The 21,855-nt window shown below is 48.0% G+C and overlaps 1 protein-coding gene across 4 annotated transcripts in view; it reads right to left on the reverse strand.

The window, feature by feature from the left end:
* Positions 1–17,776, reverse strand: part of LOC118377995 (rho guanine nucleotide exchange factor 17-like) — a 121,953-nt gene extending 104,177 nt beyond the window's left edge. For all 4 annotated transcript variants that reach the window (XM_052468276.1, XM_052468275.1, XM_052468274.1 and 1 more), the window contains exon 1: positions 12,147–17,776. In XM_052468276.1, coding sequence (XP_052324236.1) covers positions 12,147–16,964 — 4,818 coding nt within the window. In that variant the 5' untranslated portion in view covers positions 16,965–17,776. The remainder of the gene's footprint in view (positions 1–12,146) is intronic.
* Between the last annotated feature and the right edge of the window lie 4,079 nt (positions 17,777–21,855).

Raw genomic sequence — 21,855 nt, forward strand, 5'->3', positions numbered from 1 at the left:
TAGGAGCGAGAGATAGATGGAGGGAGAGAGAGAGGGGGAGGAAGGAGAGCGGGTTTGACATTGAAGAAGTTAGGAGCGAGAGATAGATGGAGGGAGAGAGAGAGGGAGGAAGGAGAGCGGGTTTGACATTGAAGAAGTTAGGAGCGAGAGAGATAGATGGAGGGAGAGAGAGAGGGAGGAAGGAGAGCGGGTTTGACATTGAAGAAGTTAGGAGCGAGAGATAGATGGAGGGAGAGAGAGAGGGGAGGAAGGAGAGCGGGTTTGACATTGAAGAAGTTAGGAGCGAGAGATAGATGGAGGGAGAGAGAGAGGGGAGGAAGGAGAGCGGGTTTGACATTGAAGAAGTTAGGAGCGAGAGATAGATGGAGGAGAGAGAGGGGAGGAAGGAGAGCGGGTTTGACATTGAAGAAGTTAGGAGCGAGAGATAGATGGAGGGAGAGAGAGAGGGAGGAAGGAGAGCGGGTTTGACATTGAAGAAGTTAGGAGCGAGAGATAGATGGAGGGAGAGAGAGAGGGGAGGAAGGAGAGCGGGTTTGACATTGAAGAAGTTAGGAGCGAGAGATAGATGGAGGGAGAGAGAGAGGGGGAGGAAGGAGAGCGGGTTTGACATTGAAGAAGTTAGGAGCGAGAGATAGATGGAGGGAGAGAGAGAGGGGAGGAAGGAGAGCGGGTTTGACATTGAAGAAGTTAGGAGCGAGAGATAGATGGAGGGAGAGAGAGAGGGGAGGAAGGAGAGCGGGTTTGACATTGAAGAAGTTAGGAGCGAGAGATAGATGGAGGGAGAGAGAGAGGGGAGGAAGGAGAGCGGGTTTGACATTGAAGAAGTTAGGAGCGAGAGATAGATGGAGGGAGAGAGAGAGGGGAGGAAGGAGAGCGGGTTTGACATTGAAGAAGTTAGGAGCGAGAGATAGATGGAGGAGAGAGAGAGGGGAGGAAGGAGAGCGGGTTTGACATTGAAGAAGTTAGGAGCGAGAGATAGATGGAGGGAGAGAGAGAGGGGGAGGAAGGAGAGCGGGTTTGACATTGAAGAAGTTAGGAGCGAGAGATAGATGGAGGAGAGAGAGAGGGGAGGAAGGAGAGCGGGTTTGACATTGAAGAAGTTAGGAGCGAGAGATAGATGGAGGGAGAGAGAGAGGGGAGGAAGGAGAGCGGGTTTGACATTGAAGAAGTTAGGAGCGAGAGATAGATGGAGGGAGAGAGAGGGGGAGGAAGGAGAGCGGGTTTGACATTGAAGAAGTTAGGAGCGAGAGATAGATGGAGGGAGAGAGAGAGGAGGAAGGAGAGCGGGTTTGACATTGAAGAAGTTAGGAGCGAGAGATAGATGGAGGGAGAGAGAGAGGGAGGAAGGAGAGCGGGTTTGACATTGAAGAAGTTAGGAGCGAGAGATAGATGGAGGGAGAGAGAGAGGGGAGGAAGGAGAGCGGGTTTGACATTGAAGAAGTTAGGAGCGAGAGATAGATGGAGGGAGAGAGAGAGGGGAGGAAGGAGAGCGGGTTTGACATTGAAGAAGTTAGGAGCGAGAGATAGATGGAGGGAGTGAGAGAGGGGAGGAAGGAGAGCGGGTTTGACATTGAAGAAGTTAGGAGCGAGAGATAGATGGAGGGAGAGAGAGAGGGGAGGAAGGAGAGCGGGTTTGACATTGAAGAAGTTAGGAGCGAGAGATAGATGGAGGGAGAGAGAGAGGGGAGGAAGGAGAGCGGGTTTGACATTGAAGAAGTTAGGAGCGAGAGATAGATGGAGGGAGAGAGAGAGGGAGGAAGGAGAGCGGGTTTGACATTGAAGAAGTTAGGAGCGAGAGATAGATGGAGGGGAGAGAGAGGGGAGGAAGGAGAGCGGGTTTGACATTGAAGAAGTTAGGAGCGAGAGATAGATGGAGGGAGAGAGAGAGGGGAGGAAGGAGAGCGGGTTTGACATTGAAGAAGTTAGGAGCGAGAGATAGATGGAGGGAGAGAGAGAGGGGAGGAAGGAGAGCGGGTTTGACATTGAAGAAGTTAGGAGCGAGAGATAGATGGAGGGAGAGAGAGAGAGGGGAGGAAGGAGAGCGGGTTTGACATTGAAGAAGTTAGGAGCGAGAGATAGATGGAGGGAGAGAGAGAGGGGAGGAAGGAGAGCGGGTTTGACATTGAAGAAGTTAGGAGCGAGAGATAGATGGAGGGAGAGAGAGAGGGGAGGAAGGAGAGCGGGTTTGACATTGAAGAAGTTAGGAGCGAGAGATAGATGGAGGGAGAGAGAGAGGGGAGGAAGGAGAGCGGGTTTGACATTGAAGAAGTTAGGAGCGAGAGATAGATGGAGGGGAGAGAGGGGGAGGAAGGAGAGCGGGTTTGACATTGAAGAAGTTAGGAGCGAGAGATAGATGGAGGGAGAGAGAGGGGGAGGAAGGAGAGCGGGTTTGACATTGAAGAAGTTAGGAGCGAGAGATAGATGGAGGGAGAGAGAGAGGGGAGGAAGGAGAGCGGAGGTTTGAGAGAGGGGAGGAAGGAGAGCGGAGGGAGTGAGAGAGGGAGGAAGGAGAGCGGGTTTGACATTGAAGAAGTTAGGAGCGAGAGATAGATGGAGGGAGAGAGAGAGAGAGGGGGAGGAAGGAGAGCGGGTTTGACATTGAAGAAGTTAGGAGCGAGAGATAGATGGAGGGAGAGAGAGAGGGGAGGAAGGAGAGCGGGTTTGACATTGAAGAAGTTAGGAGCGAGAGATAGATGGAGGGAGAGAGAGAGGGGAGGAAGGAGAGCGGAGGGAGAGATAGATGGAGGGAGAGAGAGAGGGGAGGAAGGAGAGCGGAGGGAGTGAGAGAGGGGAGGAAGGAGAGCGGAGGGAGAGATAGATGGAGGGAGAGAGAGAGGGGAGGAAGGAGAGCGGAGGGAGTGAGAGAGGGGAGGAAGGAGAGCGGAGGGAGAGAGAGAGGGGAGGAAGGAGAGCGGAGGGAGTGAGAGAGGGGAGGAAGGAGAGCGGAGGGAGAGAGAGAGGGGAGGAAGGAGAGCGGGTTTGACATTGAAGAAGTTAGGAGCGAGAGATAGATGGAGGGAGAGAGAGAGGGGAGGAAGGAGAGCGGGTTTGACATTGAAGAAGTTAGGAGCGAGAGATAGATGGAGGGAGAGAGAGAGGGGAGGAAGGAGAGCGGAGGGAGTGAGAGAGGGGAGGAAGGAGAGCGGAGGGAGAGAGAGAGGGGAGGAAGGAGAGCGGAGGGAGTGAGAGAGGGGAGGAAGGAGAGCGGAGGGAGAGAGAGAGGGGAGGAAGGAGAGCGGAGGGAGAGAGAGAGGGGAGGAAGGAGAGCGGAGGGAGTGAGAGAGGGGAGGAAGGAGAGCGGAGGGAGTGAGAGAGGGGAGGAAGGAGAGCGGAGGGAGAGAGAGAGGGGAGGAAGGAGAGCGGAGGGAGTGAGAGAGGGGAGGAAGGAGAGCGGGTTTGACATTGAAGAAGTTAGGAGCGAGAGATAGATGGAGGGAGAGAGAGAGGGGAGGAAGGAGAGCGGGTTTGACATTGAAGAAGTTAGGAGCGAGAGATAGATGGAGGGAGAGAGAGAGGGGAGGAAGGAGAGCGGGTTTGACATTGACCAGAAGACATCCCATCTTTTGTTAGTAACAGGTCTTTCTGAAAAAGAACATGAGCGATCACTCCCAAGCCCGCCTGTGTAAATATGACCCTCGTCTAAAGTACACTACGAGAGGAAGTCACACACACACTGCACTGACATCGACTTACACCTGCATTTACTCCTGTAAGGCTCCGGGCAGATAGAGAGACGGGCAGCAGGAATGAGGTCTAAGTGAAAAACATGGGAAACATGTGTTTACATTGCCAAAGCAAGTGGAAAAACATGAACAAATGTGAAATAAACAAAAATGAACCGTAAACATTACTCACAAAAGTTCCAAACGAATAAAAGACATTTCAAATGTCATATTATGTCTATATACAGTGTTGAAATTATGTGCAAGTAGTTAAAGTACATAAATAAACATATTATGTACTATTGTATTTACAATGGTGTTTGTTCTTCACTGGTTGCCCTTTTCTTGTGGCGTCAAAAGGTCACAAATTATGCTGCTGTGATGGCACACGGTGATATTTCACCCAGTAGATATGACAGTTTAGCAATATTGGATTCGTTTTCAAATTCATTGTGGATCTGTGTAATCTGGGGGAAATATGTCTCTCTAATATGGTCATACATTGGGAAGGAGGTTAGGAAGTGCAGCTCAGTTTCCACCTCATTTTGTGGGCAGTGAGCACCTAGCCTGTCTCGTCTTGAGAGCCAGGTCTGCCTACGGCAGCCTTTCTCAATAGCAAGGCTACGCTCACTGAGTCTGTACATAGTCAAAGCTTTCCTTAAGTTTGGGTCAGTCTCTGTTAAGGGCCAAATAGAATTTTAGTTTGCTCTCTGTTTTTGTAAATTCTTTCTAAAGTGTCAAGGAATTACCTTTTTGTTTTCTCATGATTTGGTTGGGTCTGATTGTGTTGCTGTCCTGGGGCTCTGTAGGGTGTGTTTGTGAACAGAGCCCCAGGACCAGCTTGCTTAGGGGACTCTTCTCCAGGTTCATCTCTCTGAAGGTGATGGCTTTGTTCTGAAAGGTTTGGGAATCACTTCCTTTCAGCTGGTTGTAGAATTTAACGTCTCTTTTCTGGTTTTTGATAATTAGCAGGTATCGGCCTAATTCTGATTTTTGAAATGTTTTATTAAAATGATTAAAATCAGTTAAGAACAAATTCTTATTTACAATGACAGCCTGGGAACAGGGGGTTAACTACCTTGTTCAGAGGCAGAAGAACAGATTTTTACCTTGTCAGCTCAGGGATTCGATCTAGCAACCTTTGGGTTACTGGCCCAATGCTCTAACCACTAGGCTACCTGCTCTGCATTATTTGGTGTTTTACGTTGTACATGAAGGATGTTTTTGCAGAATTCTGCATGTAGTCTCAATTTGGTGTTTGTCCCATTTTGTGAATTCTTGGTTGGTGAGCGGACCCCAGACATCACAACCATAAAGGGCAATGGGTTCTATAACTGATTCAAGTATTTTTAGCTAGATCCTAATTGGTATGTTGAATTTTATGTTCCTTTTGCCTTGTCTCTCAGATCGTTCACAGCTTTGTGGAAGTTAGCTGTGGCGCTGATGTTTAGGCCGAGGTATGTATAGTTTGTGTGCTCTAACAGTGTCTGGATGGAATTTGTATTTGTAGTACTGGCAACTGGACCTTTTTGGAACACCATTATTTATGTCTTACTGAGATTTACTGTTTGGGCCCAGGTCTGACATAATCTTTGCAGAAGATCTAGGTGCTGCTGTAGGCCCTCCTTGGTTGGTGACAGAAGCACCAGATCAGCAGCAAACAGACATTTAACTTCAGATTCTAGTAGAGAAAGGCCGGGTGCTGCAGACTGTTCTAGTGCCCTCGCCAATTTGTTGATATACATGATGGGGGTGGGGCTTAAGCTGCATCCCTGTCTCACCCCCCGGCCCTGTGGGAAAAAAATGTGTTTTTTGACAATTCTATCCGCACACTTGTTTGTTTACATGGATATCATAATGTCGTTTTCCCCCCCAACACCACGTTCCATCAAATTGTATAGCAGACCCTCAGGCCAAATTGTATAGCAGACCCTCAGGCCAAATTGTATAGCAGACCCTCAGGCCAAATTGTATAGCAGACCCTCAGGCCAAATTGTATAGCAGACCCTCAGGCCAAATTGTATAGCAGACCCTCAGGCCAAATTGTATAGCAGACCCTCAGGCCAAATTGTATAGCAGACCCTCAGGCCAAATTGTATAGCAGACCCTCAGGCCAAATTGTATAGCAGACCCTCAGGCCAAATTGAGTCGAAAGCTTTTTTGAAATCAACTTAAGCATAACAAGACTTTGCCTTTGTTTTGGTTTGTTTGTTTGTCAATTAGGGAATGCAGGGTGAACACGTGGTCTGTCGTACAGTAATTTGGTAAAAAGCCCATTTGACATTTGCGCAGTACATTGTTTTCACTTAGGAAATGTATGAGTCTGCTGTTAATGCAGAGGATTTCCCCAAGGCTGCTGTTGACACATATCCCACGGTAGTTATTGGGGTCAAATCTGTCTCCACTTTTTGTCGATTGAGGTGATCAGGTCTTTGTTCCAAATACGGGGGAAGATGCCAGAGCTGAGAATGATGTTAAAAAGTTAAAGTATAGCCATTTGTAATTTGTGGTCTGTATATTTTATCATTTCACTTAGGAAACCATCAACCCCACAGGCCTTTTTGGGTTGAAGGGTTTGTATTTTGTCCTGTAGTTCATACAATGTAATTGGAGAATCCAGTGGGTTCCGATAGTCTAATAGTTGACTCTAAGATTTGTATTTGATCATGTATATGTTTTTGCTGTTTGTTCTTTTGTTATAGGGTCAAAAAGATTGGAGAAGGGGTTAATCCATATGTCGCCATTTCTTAATATTATACAGTTCCTTTGGCTTTGATGCCTCGTGACTGAGTATTGCTCTGTTTAAGTAGACTGTGGTTTTGATGAGATCTGATAGCGGTGTCAGTAGACTGACCGAACGCTGTAAGAGACACTGGGCTGATGTCAGTGATAAAGTAGTCTACAGAACTACTGCCAAGAGATGACGTATTGGTGTACCTACCAAAGGAGTCCCCTCGAAGTCTACCATTGACTATGTACGTACCCAGCGACAGTACAGAACTACTGCCAAGAGATGACGTATTGGTGTACCTACCAAAGGAGTCCCCTCGAAGTCTACCATTGACTATGTACGTACCCAGCGACAGTACAGAACTACTGCCAAGAGATGACGTCTTGGTGTACCTACCAAAGGAGTCCCCTCGAAGTCTACCATTGACTATGTACGTACCCAGCGACAGAGCTGCAGGAGTTGTGACCCGTTGGTTATGTTGTCATAACTGTGTCTAAGGGGGCATATGGGGGAGGGAATGCTGTCACCTGCGCTCTCAATTCAATTCTGATTCTTGGCATGGGAAAGATATGTTAACATTGTCAAAGTAAGTGAAGTAGATAATGAAATTAAAGTGAAATAAACAATACAAATTAACAGTATACATTACACTCACAGAAGTTTCAAAAGAAGAAAATACATTTTAAATGTCATATTATGTCTATATACAGTGTTGTAACGATGTGTAAATAGTTAAGGTACAAAAGGGAAAATAAATAAATATGGGTTGTATTTACAATAGTGTTTGTTCTTCAATGGTTCCCTCTCTCTCCCTCTGCCTTCCCAAATCCTTTCACCTGTCTCCCCATCTCCCGACGTCCTCTCTCTCGTTCTCTGTGTTCCTGTACCTGATATCTGGCTAAATCTCGTCTCATGAAGCCTGAAGGAGATGACCTCATTTCACAGCAATGCTCAGAGAGAAAGAGAGCGAGAGGGCGAGAGAGAGACGATAGAAGAGAGGGGGAAGAAAGCAGAGTGGCTCTGACGAGTCTATAGCTATGAGGGGTCTATAGCTATGAGGGGTCTATAGCTATGAGGAGGCAGTCAGAGAAGGGAAGGGGAGAAAGAGCGAGAGAGAGAGAGAGAGAGAGGCACGGGAGAAAGAAGGGAGGGGAAGAAAGAGAAAGAGAGGGGCAGGGGAAAAAGAGGGAGAAAGAGAGGGGCAGGGGAGAAAGAGAGAGAAGGGAGGGGGAGAAAGAGAGAAAGAGGGGCAGGGGAGAAAGAGGGAGAAAGAGAGAGAAGGGAGGGGGAGAAAGAGAGAAAGAGGGGCAGGGGAGAAAGAGGGAGAAAGAATGGAGGGGGAGAAAGAGAGAAAGAGGGGCAGGGGAGAAAGAGGGAGAAAGAATGGAGGGGGAGAAAGAGAGAAAGAGGGGCAGGGGAGAAAGAGGGAGAAAGAGAGAGAAGGGAGGGGGAGAAAGAGAGAAAAGAGAGAGAAGGGAGGGGGAGAAAGAGAGAAAGAGAGGGGCAGGGGAGAAAGAGAGAAAGAGGGGCAGGGGAGAAAGAGGGAGAAAGAATGGAGGGGAGAAAGAGAAAGAGGGGCAGGGGAGAAAGAGGGAGAAAGAGAGAGAAGGGAGGGGGAGAAAGAGAGAAAGAGAGAGAAGGGGGGGGAGAAAGAGAGAAAAGAGAGGGGCAGGGGAGAAAGAGAGAAAGAGAGGGGCAGGGGAGAAAGAGAGAAAGAGAGGGGCAGGGGAGAAAGAGAGGGAGAGAAGGGAGGGGGAGAAAGAGAGAAAGAGAGGGGCAGGGGAGAAAGAGGGAGAGAGAGAGAGAGAAGGGGGGGGAGAAAGAGAGAGAAGGAAGGGGAGAAAGAGAGAAAGAGAGGGGCAGGGGAGAAAGGAAGAAAGAGAGAGAAGGGAGGGGGAGAAAGAGAGAAAGAGAGGGGCAGGGGAGAAAGAGGGAGAGAGATAGAGAGAAGGGAGGGGGAGAAAGAGAGAGAAGGGAGGGGGAGAAAGAGAAAGAGATGGGCAGGGGAAAAAGAGGGAGAAAGAGAGGGGCAGGGGAAAAAGAGGGAGAAAGAGAGAGAAGGGAGGGGGAGAAAGAGAGAAAGAGGGGCAGGGGAGAAAGAGGGAGAAAGAGAGGGGCAGGGGAGAAAGAGGGAGAAAGAGAGGGAAGGGAGGGGAGAAAGAGAGAAAGAGGGGCAGGGGAGAAAGAGGGAGAAAAGAGAGAGAGGGGGAGAAAGAGAGAGAAGGGAGGGGGAGAAAGAGAGAAAGAGGGGCAGGGGAGAAAGAGGGAGAAAGAGAGAGAAGGGAGGGGGAGAAAGAGAGAAAGAGGGGCAGGGGAGAAAGAGGGAGAAAGAGAGAAGGGAGGGGGAGAAAGAGAGAAAGAGGGGCAGGGGAAAAAGAGGGAGAAAGAGAGAGAAGGGAGGGGGAGAAAGAGAGAAAGAGAGAGAAGGGAGGGGGAGAAAGAGAGAAAGAGAGGGGCAGGGGAGAAAGAGAGAAAGAGAGGGGCAGGGGAGAAAGAGAGGGAGAGAAGGGAGGGGGAGAAAGAGAGAAAGAGAGGGGCAGGGGAGAAAGAGGGAGAGAGAGAGAGAGAAGGGAGGGGGAGAAAGAGAGAGAAGGAAGGGGGAGAAAGAGAGAGAAGGAAGGGGGAGAAAGAGAGAAAGAGAGGGGCAGGGGAGAAAGGAAGAAAGAGAGAGAAGGGAGGGGGAGAAAGAGAGAGAAGGGAGGGGGAGAAAAGAGAGAGAGAGAGAGAGAAGGGAGGGGGAGAAAGAGAGAGAAGGGAGGGAGAGAAAGAGAGAGAAGGGAGGGGGAGAAAGAGTCGAGAAGGAGGGAGGGGGGAAAGAGAGAGGGGGGCAGGTGTAGTGCCGTCTGCTAGTGATGGGGGGTCACTACGGTTACATATCACAATATTATGTATGAGCATGTTAGAAACATTAAATCCCCCAAAAATAAACAAAAAAAATATCAAAGTATTGCAATAAATATAGAATTGTGAGAATCGCAATACACATCCTATCAGCACCTAAGTATGGTGATAATATCGTTTTGTGAGGTCCTTGGCAATTCCCAGCACTCGTGCACTATAGGGCAGTGAGTTGTTCTTCAGTTTCCAGAAAAGGAAAAAGGCTCCCTTGCTCTTAGACACACACATCTCCTTGCATAGGACTACACTTGTCTACAGCCCATTTCAATTTGGGATCAATTGAAAGCGTCAATCCTCTTTATGTCTCTCCGCTCCTACTAAATCAGAGCATGAGCTTACATGTAAGTAACAGACAGAGACACTGCTCAGACATCTCCGAGGCCAACACACCGGCCGGTGGCTATTATCAAACACATCAGTAACGCTTCTCCAAAAAGCAGAAGGGGGGGGGTTGACGGACAAGATCCCCCTCACAACTTCTTAAAGACAAGCCAACAGTGCTTGTAACAAAGAAGTAAGGTAATATAACAGAGTTATGTAAGATAGATAAAACAGTTTTTATAGTCACAGGAAAAGTGTGTGTGTGAGAGAGGTTCCAGAGAAGATCTAAACCACAATGTGTGTGTCTGTAGAGAAAACAATCTTTTCTTGAGTGATACCGAACGACAATAACACACACACACACTAAAGGCAGCAGGGGATAAGGACTAACTAAAGGCAGCAGGGGATAAGGACTAACTAAAGGCAGCAGGGGATAAGGACTAACTAAAGGCAGCCGGGGATAAGGACTAACTAAAGGCAGCAGGGGTTAAGGACTAACTAAAGGCAGCAGGGGTTAAGGACTAACTAAAGGCAGCAGGGGATAAGGACTAACTAAAGGCAGCAGGGGATAAGGACTAACTAAAGGCAGCCGGGGATAAGGACTAACTAAAGGCAGCCGGGGATAAGGACTAACTTAAGGCAGCAGGGGAAAAGGACTAACTAAAGGCAGCAGGGGATAAGGACTAACTAAAGGCAGCCGGGGATAAGGACTAACTAAAGGCAGCCGGGGATAAGGACTAACTAAAGGCAGCAGGGGATAAGGACTAACTAAAGGCAGCAGGGGTTAAGGACTAACTAAAGGCAGCAGGGGTTAAGGACTAACTAAAGGCAGCCGGGGATAAGGACTAACTAAAGGCAGCAGGGGATAAGGTCTAACTAAAGGCAGCCGGGGATAAGGACTAACTAAAGGCAGCCGGGGATAAGGACTAACTAAAGGCAGCCGGGGATAAGGACTAACTAAAGGCAGCAGGGGATAAGGACTAACTAAAGGCAGCAGGGGATAAGGACTAACTAAAGGCAGCAGGGGATAAGGACTAAATAAAGGCAGCAGGGGTTGACTGTATGACTGTACTACAGTCATTAGGTTATCAGTGCCCACAGTCACATACAATCATAAGCAAAAGGTAATTGAAGCACAGCAAAGCATTGCCCAGAATATTAGCAGCAGGCGCTAGTCCAGAAGCTAATGTGCCCAAAGTATTAGCAGCAGGCGCTAGTCCAGAAGCTAATGTGCCCAGAGTATTAGCAGCAGGCGCTAGTCCAGAAGCAAATGTGCCCAGAGTATTAGCAGCAGGCGCTAGTCCAGAAGCAAATGTGCCCAGAGTATTAGCAGTAGGCACTAGTCCAGAAGCTAATGTGCCCAGAGTATTAGCAGCAGGCGCTAGTCCAGAAGCTAATGTGCCCAGAGTATTAGCAGCAGGCGCTAGTCCAGAAGCTAATGTGCCCAGAGTATTAGCAGCAGGCGCTAGTCCAGAAGCTAATGTGCCCAGAGTATTAGCAGCAGGCACTAGTCCAGAAGCTAATGTGCCCAGAGTATTAGCAGCAGGCGCTAGTCCAGAAGCTAATGTGCCCAGAGTATTAGCAGCAGGCTCTAGTCCAGAAGCTAATGTGCCCAGAGTATTAGCAGCAGGCGCTAGTCCAGAAGCTAATGTACCCAGAGTATTAGCAGCAGGCACTAGTCCAGAAGCTAATGTGCCCAGAGTATTAGCAGCAGGCACTAGTCCAGAAGCTAATGTGCCCAGAGTATTAGCAGCAGGCACTAGTCCAGAAGCTAATGTGCCCAATCCTATTAGCAGCAGGCACTAGTCCAGAAGCTAATGTGCCCAATCCTATTAGCAGCAGGCACTAGTCCAGAAGCTAATGTGCCCAGTCCTATTAGCAGCAGGCACTAGTCCAGAAGCTAATGTGCCCAGTCCTATTAGCAGCAGGCACTAGTCCAGAAGCTAATGTGCCCGGTCCTATTAGCAGCAGGCACTAGTCCAGAAGCTAATGTGCCCAGTCCAATGCTTGTTTAACAACTGTTCTAACAATGTTTGTGTAAGTTGGTTTGATGTTCCTGCTAACAAATACACTCTAAAAATAACCATCTGAGAGTATGGTTATGGCATTAGAGGCTTGTTTTGTGTGTGTGTGTGTACACCAAATAGCACTCAAGACGCAGTGAACAGAAACAAATTGTGAGCGGAGCTAGAATCTTTATCCCAGAGCCATATTCCGAGCAGTTTCTCTCCCCAAGAGCTATAGAGAATGATATGGAGCTCCATATTTGCTCCAAAAACTCCATCATTATAACATTCTACTGAGTACACACACACTCACGCACACACACTCACTCAACAGAATCATGCTTTGTAAGGTGATTCTCCTTCAACACATCGTATGAAATACACGTCAGAACGCATAACTCCATCTAGCTGTGTTGATTTCCCAGAGGATTTTATCCATGACAACAGCAAACATTCAGCCTCTCCTGCAACATGAAAACACAACTTTGGACCACTTAGACACACACACACCTTGGCAATGTTACTCACCACTCTGGGTTTGGCTCTCTGTGGGGCTGGTGTGGTCAGCTCCTCACTGCTCTTCCTCTGCAGTCTGGGTTCTCTGGCACCAGTGGGAGTAGCAGGGCTGGAGTTGAACCCGTCTGGTACAGGCACCGTTCCTCCAGACCCAGGCGCAGACGGCTCCCCCTCGCACCCAGGAGCATTCAGAGCCAGAATATACCGCTTGGTCACATCCTCCAGGGAGGGGGCCTCCACACCAGTGGGCTGACCCAGGATGGAGGGTTCAGAGGCGGGTAGCAAGGCAGGCGGGGGCTGTGGAGGTGGGGAGATGGGGACGAAGGTGGCAGGTTCGCTGGCGTGGCGGACGTGCTTGGACCTGGCTTTGGATTTGGGGGGGGGTGGGGGCAGTGGGAGGTTGAGCTCAGTCTGGTCTTGATCCTGGCTCTCCTCTGGACCGTGGTCTTCTGGACCTGGTTCCGAGTGGTCCAGCTCCTCCGATGCTGTTTGTGCGACTCGGTTGGGGCGTTTCCTGGAGGCCCGCCGGCCCATTTTGGGAGATAGAACCTCCGCAAGTTCGGGGTCAAAGTTCAATATCTGCCCCCCTCCCCCTCTATCTGTGTCATCACCATAGAGACAGGAGTGCAGCTCCCGTTCTGATTGGGAGCGGAGTTTGCCACCTTCATTGTTGACAGGGCGACTACGTAATGGACGTCCACGTTCGTCTCCGAGCTCCCACAGCTCATCTCTCTGCTCACTCAGGATTGGCTCACTGCTGGAGGGCGGGATCTGACCAAGCTGATCCAGCTCACTGATTGGTTCGTTGGGGTGATGGTGACTTTTGAACCCTGATTCGTCAAGCAGGTGGCCATCACCACGGCGACTGGGGTCCGAGAAGGACTTCTTCTTCGTGGCTTTCCCGTTGTTTTTGTCATCTGTCATCAATCTGTCCATTGCTCCTGGCTCTGCAACAATGCTCCGGATCACGTTGCTGTAGTCGTCACGGAGACTATCGTCACGGAGACCACCATCACTGCACACCGATAGCTCGCTGGTCACGCTGCCCGTGCACTCTGATAGATCAGCTGCAGAGGACGACTCTGGGACACTTCCTCCTCCGACTCCTCCTGCCCCCTTGGAGGAGAGAGAGAGCGACCCCAGCAGGTTACTATCCACAGAGAAACTGTTATTCCCTTCTTCTGACACAGAGTGGCGCCGTTGAGGCATGGGGTCGCTTAGCGAACGGTAAACAGTAGGATCCCCGTTGGACTCCCCGGTGCTGCCGTTGCTGGAGTCAGAACCAGTGTTCCCTGCTGAGGAGAACTTACGGCGGCGGCGGATAGCGCTCGGAGTGGGAGGAGCCTCAAGTCCTGGGGCTGAGGCACTCTGGGATACATTAGTCCTCCCACTAGTACTGTTGTTGTTGACGCTGCTCATCTCTGTTACCACATCAATGCTCTCAGTCTCAGTCCCAAGAGCAGGAACAGAGACCAGGTTCTCTCGTTTCTCTCCCGCTCCTGCGTATAACCCCGATCCCTCTCGCATTCCCTCGTTTAACTCTGGCCATTTCTCCTCATGCAGAGCAGACTGCTTCCAGACAGTCAGGGGTTGACCTAGCACATCTCTGGCCAAAGATGATCCTAAACTTGACCCCACAAATAAACTCTCAGGGTCACCAGGTCCAGTCTCTGGTTCTGTGACTATGCCCTCATCTGTGAGGCTTGACTCGTGACCCGATAGCTCATCAACAAATCGGTCATAAAACACGTTCTCCTCAGAATCTCCCTTCTGTAGGCACTTCACTCGTTCTCTGTTTTCACATTCCCCCTCCCTCTTCTCTTGTTCCCCTGAAATGGAGGCTGCCCCAATGTCAACCTCAGCCTCCCTAGCTCTCCCCTCCCTCTCTTTTGTCTCCTGCTCCTCCACTTGCTTCCTTTTGAAACCGTCATCCTCAGTGGAATCTGTCGCTAGCATATCATACTCGTTATCATCATCCTTGCGAGCGCTCATCTGGCAGATATCTCTGATCACCTGTCTGGCCTCCTGTACATACCTGTCCTGCAGCGGAGTAGGCATCACTTCCTCATCCCCATAACCCCCTGCTCTGCAGTCCCCTCCGTCACTCTCCACATCTCTGGCAGGCACCACCCTCCTCCCTCCATCACGCTCTCCGTCTAAATCCAGACGTTGCTCAGAAGAGCTTCTTTTGGCCGAGGACCCATCTGAATGTTGCATCCCTTCTGGTTTATCAGAGTAAGTGAAGGATTTGGCGCGTCGAAGAGTTGCAGTGAGGTCCTTTAATGAAGGGCGGAGTCCTGGGTGGAGACCTCTTGACCCCATCCTGTACACCGCAGATGACCCCTCAGTAACCCCTGACCTGTCCGTCTTCCGAACTCTGAGCTCTGATAGGTCACTTTTCAGGAAGCTGAGGAGGGACATTGTTTCCGAAGCAATATCCGGGTTTGACATTGACATCCTGTTCCTGTCCTTATCCCCGACTACGCCACCACTTATCAACCGCTGGAACACTGTAGTCTCCTCCCTAGTAACCCCTCGAGTGTCCCCTGTGGCTGGAGATGGTGGGTTGACAGGGGGAAGAAGGTGGGGGCAGACTCTAACAGGGGCGCGGGATAAGTTATCCCCATGTCCGAAGCTGGGGGAGCGGTACATGGTGAAGTTACCGTGGTAGGTCTTACTGAGCATGGAGGAGGATGCACCGACCACACTGCCTGGGGTGGTGGTAGTAGTGTTAGCCATTCTGTTAGCATAGCTAGCTTGGTCTTCTTTCAGCGTCTCTGTGCTACAGTATATACTGCTGGTCTGCGATCCGCCGGGACTCGAAATAAACGATGAGATGTTGACCTTTGACACCCGTGATACCCCTGTGAGGGGCGTGGTCAAGGGAGATGATGTCCCCGGCCCACCTGAGTTGTATTGGCGTCTGTAGCTCTCCTGCGCCACCATCTGGTTAGGAGTGTAATTGCGTCCCCTCTGCGCTGCATTGTTTCTAGAACCTTCGGGTTCTCCGAGCCGGTTCCGAGAGCTACCAGCCTGTTCTGTAGTGGCGGCGGTGTTCTGTTGGTGTCTCTCCAGGTGTTCCATCATACCCGTCTGTTCGTCGTCGCTGTCGTCCGATTCACCATTGTCTCGTCCCGTTGCTATGGCAACTTCGCTGTTCTTCTTCTTCTTCCTCAGTGAACGGCGTCGCATGGTGTCTCGGCTAGGTCCTAGTGACGCAGGGCTGTCCTCTTCACTGCCTGAAGACCTTCTGGGGACCTTTCCACCCCACCAACCATTCTTACCGCGGGAGAGGTAACTTCCACTGACACCTAACGAGGGAGCGCTCCTTCCTCCTGCTCGGTGGTACTCCTCTTCTTCGTCTCCTGAGCTGAACCTCCAGCGGGCTGTGATGGCTGCCCTGGCTGAGGCTCTATCAGAGGAGGGGGCCACTGGTCTGGAGAAGCTATGTGAGGAATGTAAACTATCCCTGGGCTGCCCGGTCCCCTGGCTCTGCTGCTGCTCTACAGAGGGGCAGACACAGGAGGAGGAGAGGCCCCTGGAGCTGCTCCGAGGTGGGGAGGTGGGGCCAGCGGCTAGGACAGAGGGTGGAGGGTCAGAGTTCAGACTAGATGGACAGGTCTCAGGCCCCTCTCGTCCACTGCTGGGGCTGTGGGGTCTGTGCGTGTTTGATGGCTGCGCCACCCTAAGAAACATACCACTTCTACTAATACTAGCGCTGGCTGGCTCAATCTCTGCCTTGTCTGAGTAGTGCTGGTCAGGGTGAAAGGCTGAGTCCATGCCCTGGTGTCTCCTCTCTCTGCCCAGGGAGGCAGCCCTGCTGCGGTGTCTGTCTGACAGTGAGAGGCTAGTGGCTTCCGGGGTTGGGCTGTTGGGAGACTGCCTGTCGCTTCTGTCTGATACAGAGTTCTCTTTGGAGCTGCTGAAGAGCTCGAGGTGGTCAGCAGACTTTAAATCCTCTGCATCAGAGGTGGACCGGTGCTTCTTTCTGTGCCTGTCCCCAAAAAGCTCTCGGATCTTGGTGACACTGGGCCAGTTGGTTAAATCGATGTGAACAGGAGGATCTCCATGGTGACTTGGGAAATAGCTCCTGTGTGACTTGCAGGCAGGCGCCTCACTGACAAAAACATAATCCTCAGCGTTCAACGTTTCACTGCAGTTATTGTTATCAGAGATAGACGGATCAATTTGGGAATAATCTCTTTTACCAGTCCCAACGCTGCTGCCTTGAGCAGATTTGCGAGTATAAATCAATTGTTGATTTCTATCCGAATCCGACCCAGAGACAGAGTCTGTGCCTGAATAAAACGTTTGTTGCTGAACTTTAGTGTCAGTCGGAGACTCTGTTAACACCGTGTCAGTAACTTGGAAATATCCACTGTCCTCGTGGAATAAATTCCGAGACGGGGATCTCTCTCCCCTTCTGCTTTTAAATCGGGTTAAAGTTGTGCTCTTCCCGGCCACGTTACTGCCAGGGCTCAGGGCTCCGTGATTCCGAGCCGAATTATTGCTACTGAACTTTTCAGTGAGTTGGCGAATAGAGGGAGAAATGGAGGAGAGAGGAGTGGAAGAGGCTTTCTTTAGCTCTGCGGTGTCGAGGCTGGCAGCGGAGATTTTGGAAACTTTCCTTGACACACTAACATTACGCATAGCCGAGGGCTGCGCTTTCTCTGCCGCAGCCGTAGATGGAGGGGGAAGGGCGCTGCTCCTGCTCTCCAAATCCTTTGATTTGTTTTGTTGATTTTCACAGCGACTTTTGTTTGAGCTCCAACTTCCAAACTTTTTGAAAGAGACCCTGCTATACACCTTCTCTGTCTCCGTTTCTGCCATTGTGCGTGTATTTTTGTTATGTTCTCTCCTTTCGTTAATTCATTGCGGTAAAGCACTTTTTCTTCTACAGTGGCTAGGCTTTCACCCCTTTTCAATTGAGCTCGTACAATAGGCTACACTTAACCACCATTTGCTGCAGTCTTTTTCTCTCTACTCTAATTAAGAGTCTCAAAACAAGAAACCAGCGTTTACACTAAAACGACAATGAATTACACTACAACGACAGTGAATTAAACAACGTGAGAGAGAGAACTCTCCTGCATTCTGACCTTACATGTCTTCTCGAGTCGCATCCATGCACGAAGAAGTGCTAAAGTTTTCCCAAACTTTTCTCCTTCAACTTGGTCAACTCTGCAGCTTTTCCATAGATTCCCCCATATTCCAGACCCTTTCCCATCGTTTTATTCACGCGGTTTTCCCTAAACTCCTAATTCACTACAATCCCGAACTGTTGCTGTATTCCTTATTTTGACAGAATGTAGTTTTCTGTGATTTATGTTTTTACATGCAAATGCCTGAGAACGAGATAGACCAAGCGTGGGCGGGACTAATCGGGGTATAAGGGCTGTCATAGCCCCTCGGGAATGGGCATAAAACGCATTTCCTTTTCGATGGGAGAAAACAGATATCGAGGACAGAAATATATAATTATAGCTCAGGGCCGTGTAAACCGTTGGCGCGCTGAGAAATGTTAACGTTACTTTTCACAAAGTTAAACAAGAACATGTAACAGTGTATTAATGAAGCTGCTATTAGTGCTGTCTCACACGGGTTTGTGAATTATGTGTCAACGTCAATTAAAGCATTTTCTCTCATGCAAAATGACTCTTGTGGTTTTTCCCATGACTGTCTGGTTATGTAGCTCTTTGTTCAAGCACGTATATTATTACACTGACCTCTGGGCTGTGGAATGCTGACGGCAGCGCCATCTTACGGACAATAAATACAAGGGCTTTATTATTTTTGCTCAAAGGGTCGAGGCTATTGGAGAATCTCAATTGCGTTCTCCTTGTCAGGGCCCGCTCATTAAACAGGATTAGGCAGCTGCATATATGGTGGCAGATTGACGAGGGCGGCATTTTCTGAGGTAAACTGACTAAGACGCGCCTCCAACAACACATGAAACCGAACATAATTCTGCTAAAAAACAATGAGACTTTCTCTCAACCGGTGGGATATGGGCCTTTTAGGTGAGCCCCGATGCCGCCCTGTGATAAGCAGTGCCCACTTTGTTTAAGGCAGGGACACAAAATATTGATATTTTCCATTCCGAGTGCGCCTCTCCAGGGTGCTGTTGGAGATACGCATCGCTCCGGCGCTCTTCAACATTCCATTTAAAAAAATGATCTAACATAAATCGTGGCTCCCGAGTGGCGCTGCACCTCAGTGCTAGAGGCGTCACTACAGACCCTTGTTCGATTCCCTGCTGTATCACAACCAGCTGTGATTGGGAATCCCATAGGGTGGCGCACAATTGGCCCAGCATTGTTAGGGTTTGTCCGGGGTAGGCTGTCATTGTAAATAAGAAATTGTTCTTAACTGACTTCACCAGTTAAAATGCGAAAATAAAATACTTCTGCATTTCCCACTGTGTAAACACATTGCAAATAGGCTCAGGATAAATACTCCTGATAAAGTTGGGTAGCTGATGTTCAGAGCTTAAATAGCAGAGGAATCGTGACTAATAAAGCCAACGCAACCTCCTGTTTTACAAACAGTGGGCCTACAAAATGAATGGGCATTCATAAAATTCAATTTCAGGAGACACTGTAGGCTCTACCTCAGTATGCACAGACTGACACTGATGTCTTTTTTTGGGCCTTGGCTGGACTGGATGTCTTTTCTTGGTGCATGCCTGCTTTGATTTCCACGTCCACTGACGTTGATTTTTGGTCCGGTCCAGACCAAATCTGAACCAGTCATAGACGTCTATGCATGGTTCAGATGTTGTCCAGTCTGGACCGGCTTTGATTTGTCCCAAACATAGACATCTATAAATGATGTCTTTTCAACTTTCTTTCAGAACCCAAAAATGTACCTGATTTCAACGTCAGAAAAATATTTATATTCAACTTTCATTCAGAACCTAAATTGAGCCTAACTTCAACGTGTGGGAAATACGTATTTTTTCAAAGTAATTTTGCTTACTGGGACTGTTCTAGTCGGGCCGGCAAGTTCAGAGGGGAAGGACCTCTGCCCTTCTCATCCAATGGGTTTTGAGGAGGTGGGCACTACAGAGGGTAGTGTTATACATATACATATATACATGCTATAGTCCTATACATCTAATCAAATAGCTACCCAGACTATTTACATTGCCCCCTCTTTTACTCCGCTGCTACTCTCTGTTGTTATCATCTATGCATAGTCACTTTAATAACTACCTACATGTACATATTACCTCAATTATCTCACTCTCTGTTGTTATCATCTATGCAGTCACTTTAATACCTCTACCTACATGTACATATTACCTCAATTATCTCACTCTCTGTTGTTATCATCTATGCAGTCACTTTAATACCACTACCTACATGTACATATTACCTCAATTATCTCACTCTCTGTTGTTATCATCTATGCAGTCACTTTAATACCTCTACCTACATGTACATATTACCTCAATTATCTCACTCTCTGTTGTTATCATCTATGCATAGCCACTTTAATAACTCTACCTACATGTACATATTACCTCAATTGCCTCACTCTCTGTTGTTATCATCTATGCATAGCCACTTTAATAACTACCTACATGTACATATTACCTCAATTATCTCACTCTCTGTTGTTATGATCTATGCAGTCACTTTAATAACTACCTACATGTACATATTACCTCAATTATCTCACTCTCTGTTGTTATCATCTATGCAGTCACTTTAATAACTACCTACATGTACATATTACCTCAATTGCCTCAATCTCTGTTGTTATCATCTATGCAGTCACTTTAATACCTCTACCTACATGTACATATTACCTCAATTGCCTCAATCTCTGTTGTTATCATCTATGCATAGCCACTTTAATAACTCTACCTACATGTACATATTACCTCAATTATCTCACTCTCTGTTGTTATCATCTATGCAGTCACTTTAATAACTACCTACATGTACATATTACCTCAATTGCCTCAATCTCTGTTGTTATCATCTATGCAGTCACTTTAATACCTCTACCTACATGTACATATTACCTCAATTGCCTCAATCTCTGTTGTTATCATCTATGCATAGCCACTTTAATAACTCTACCTACATGTACATATTACCTCAATTGCCTCGGCTAAAAGGTGCCCCCCCATACATTGACTCTGTACCGGTACCCCCCTGTATATAGTCTTGCTATTGTTATTTTACTGCTGCTCTTTAATTACTTGTTAGTTTTATTTCTTATTCTTATTCATATTTTTTAACTGCATTGTTGGTTAACATTTCACTGTAAGGTCTACAGGTACCTGTTATATTCAGCATTTCACTGTACGGTCTACAAGTACCTGTTGTATTCAGCATTTCACTGTAAGGTCTACAGGTACCTGTTATATTCAGCATTTCACTGTAAGGTCTACAGGTACCTGTTATATTCAGCATTTCACTGTAAGGTCTACAGGTACCTGTTGTATTCAGCATTTCACTGTAAGGTCTACAGGTACCTGTTGTATTCAGCATTTCACTGTAAGGTCTACAGGTACCTGTTGTATTCAGCATTTCACTGTAAGGTCTACAGGTACCTGTTATATTCAGCATTTCACTGTACGGTCTACAGGTACCTGTTGTATTCAGCATTTCACTGTACGGTCTACAGGTACCTGTTATATTCAGCATTTCACTGTAAGGTCTACAGGTACCTGTTATATTCAGCATTTCACTGTAAGGTCTACAGGTACCTGTTGTATTCAGCATTTCACTGTACGGTCTACAGGTACCTGTTATATTCAGCATTTCACTGTAAGGTCTACAGGTACCTGTTATATTCAGCATTTCACTGTAAGGTCTACAGGTACCTGTTGTATTCAGCATTTCACTGTACGGTCTACAGGTACCTGTTATATTCAGCATTTCACTGTAAGGTCTACAGGTACCTGTTGTATTCAGCATTTCACTGTAAGGTCTACAGGTACCTGTTATATTCAGCATTTCACTGTAAGGTCTACAGGTACCTGTTGTATTCAGCATTTCACTGTAAGGTCTACAGGTACCTGTTGTATTCAGCATTTCACTGTAAGGTCTACAGGTACCTGTTATATTCAGCATTTCACTGTAAGGTCTACAGGTACCTGTTATATTCAGCATTTCACTGTAAGGTCTACAGGTACCTGTTATATTCAGCATTTCACTGTAAGGTCTACAGGTACCTGTTGTATTCAGCATTTCACTGTAAGGTCTACAGGTACCTGTTGTATTCAGCATTTCACTGTACGGTCTACAGGTACCTGTTGTATTCAGCATTTCACTGTACGGTCTACAGGTACCTGTTGTATTCAGCATTTCACTGTACGGTCTACAGGTACCTGTTGTATTCAGCATTTCACTGTAAGGTCTACAGGTACCTGTTGTATTCAGCATTTCACTGTAAGGTCTACAGGTACCTGTTGTATTCAGCATTTCACTGTACGGTCTACAGGTACCTGTTGTATTCAGCATTTCACTGTACGGTCTACAGGTACCTGTTATATTCAGCATTTCACTGTAAGGTCTACAGGTACCTGTTATATTCAGCATTTCACTGTAAGGTCTACAGGTACCTGTTGTATTCAGCATTTCACTGTAAGGTCTACAGGTACCTGTTATATTCAGCATTTCACTGTAAGGTCTACAGGTACCTGTTGTATTCAGCATTTCACTGTACGGTCTACAGGTACCTGTTGTATTCAGCATTTCACTGT

The sequence above is a fragment of the Oncorhynchus keta genome, chromosome 18 (assembly GCF_023373465.1).
Source record: "Oncorhynchus keta strain PuntledgeMale-10-30-2019 chromosome 18, Oket_V2, whole genome shotgun sequence".
In the NCBI taxonomy this organism is placed as follows: domain Eukaryota; kingdom Metazoa; phylum Chordata; class Actinopteri; order Salmoniformes; family Salmonidae; genus Oncorhynchus; species Oncorhynchus keta.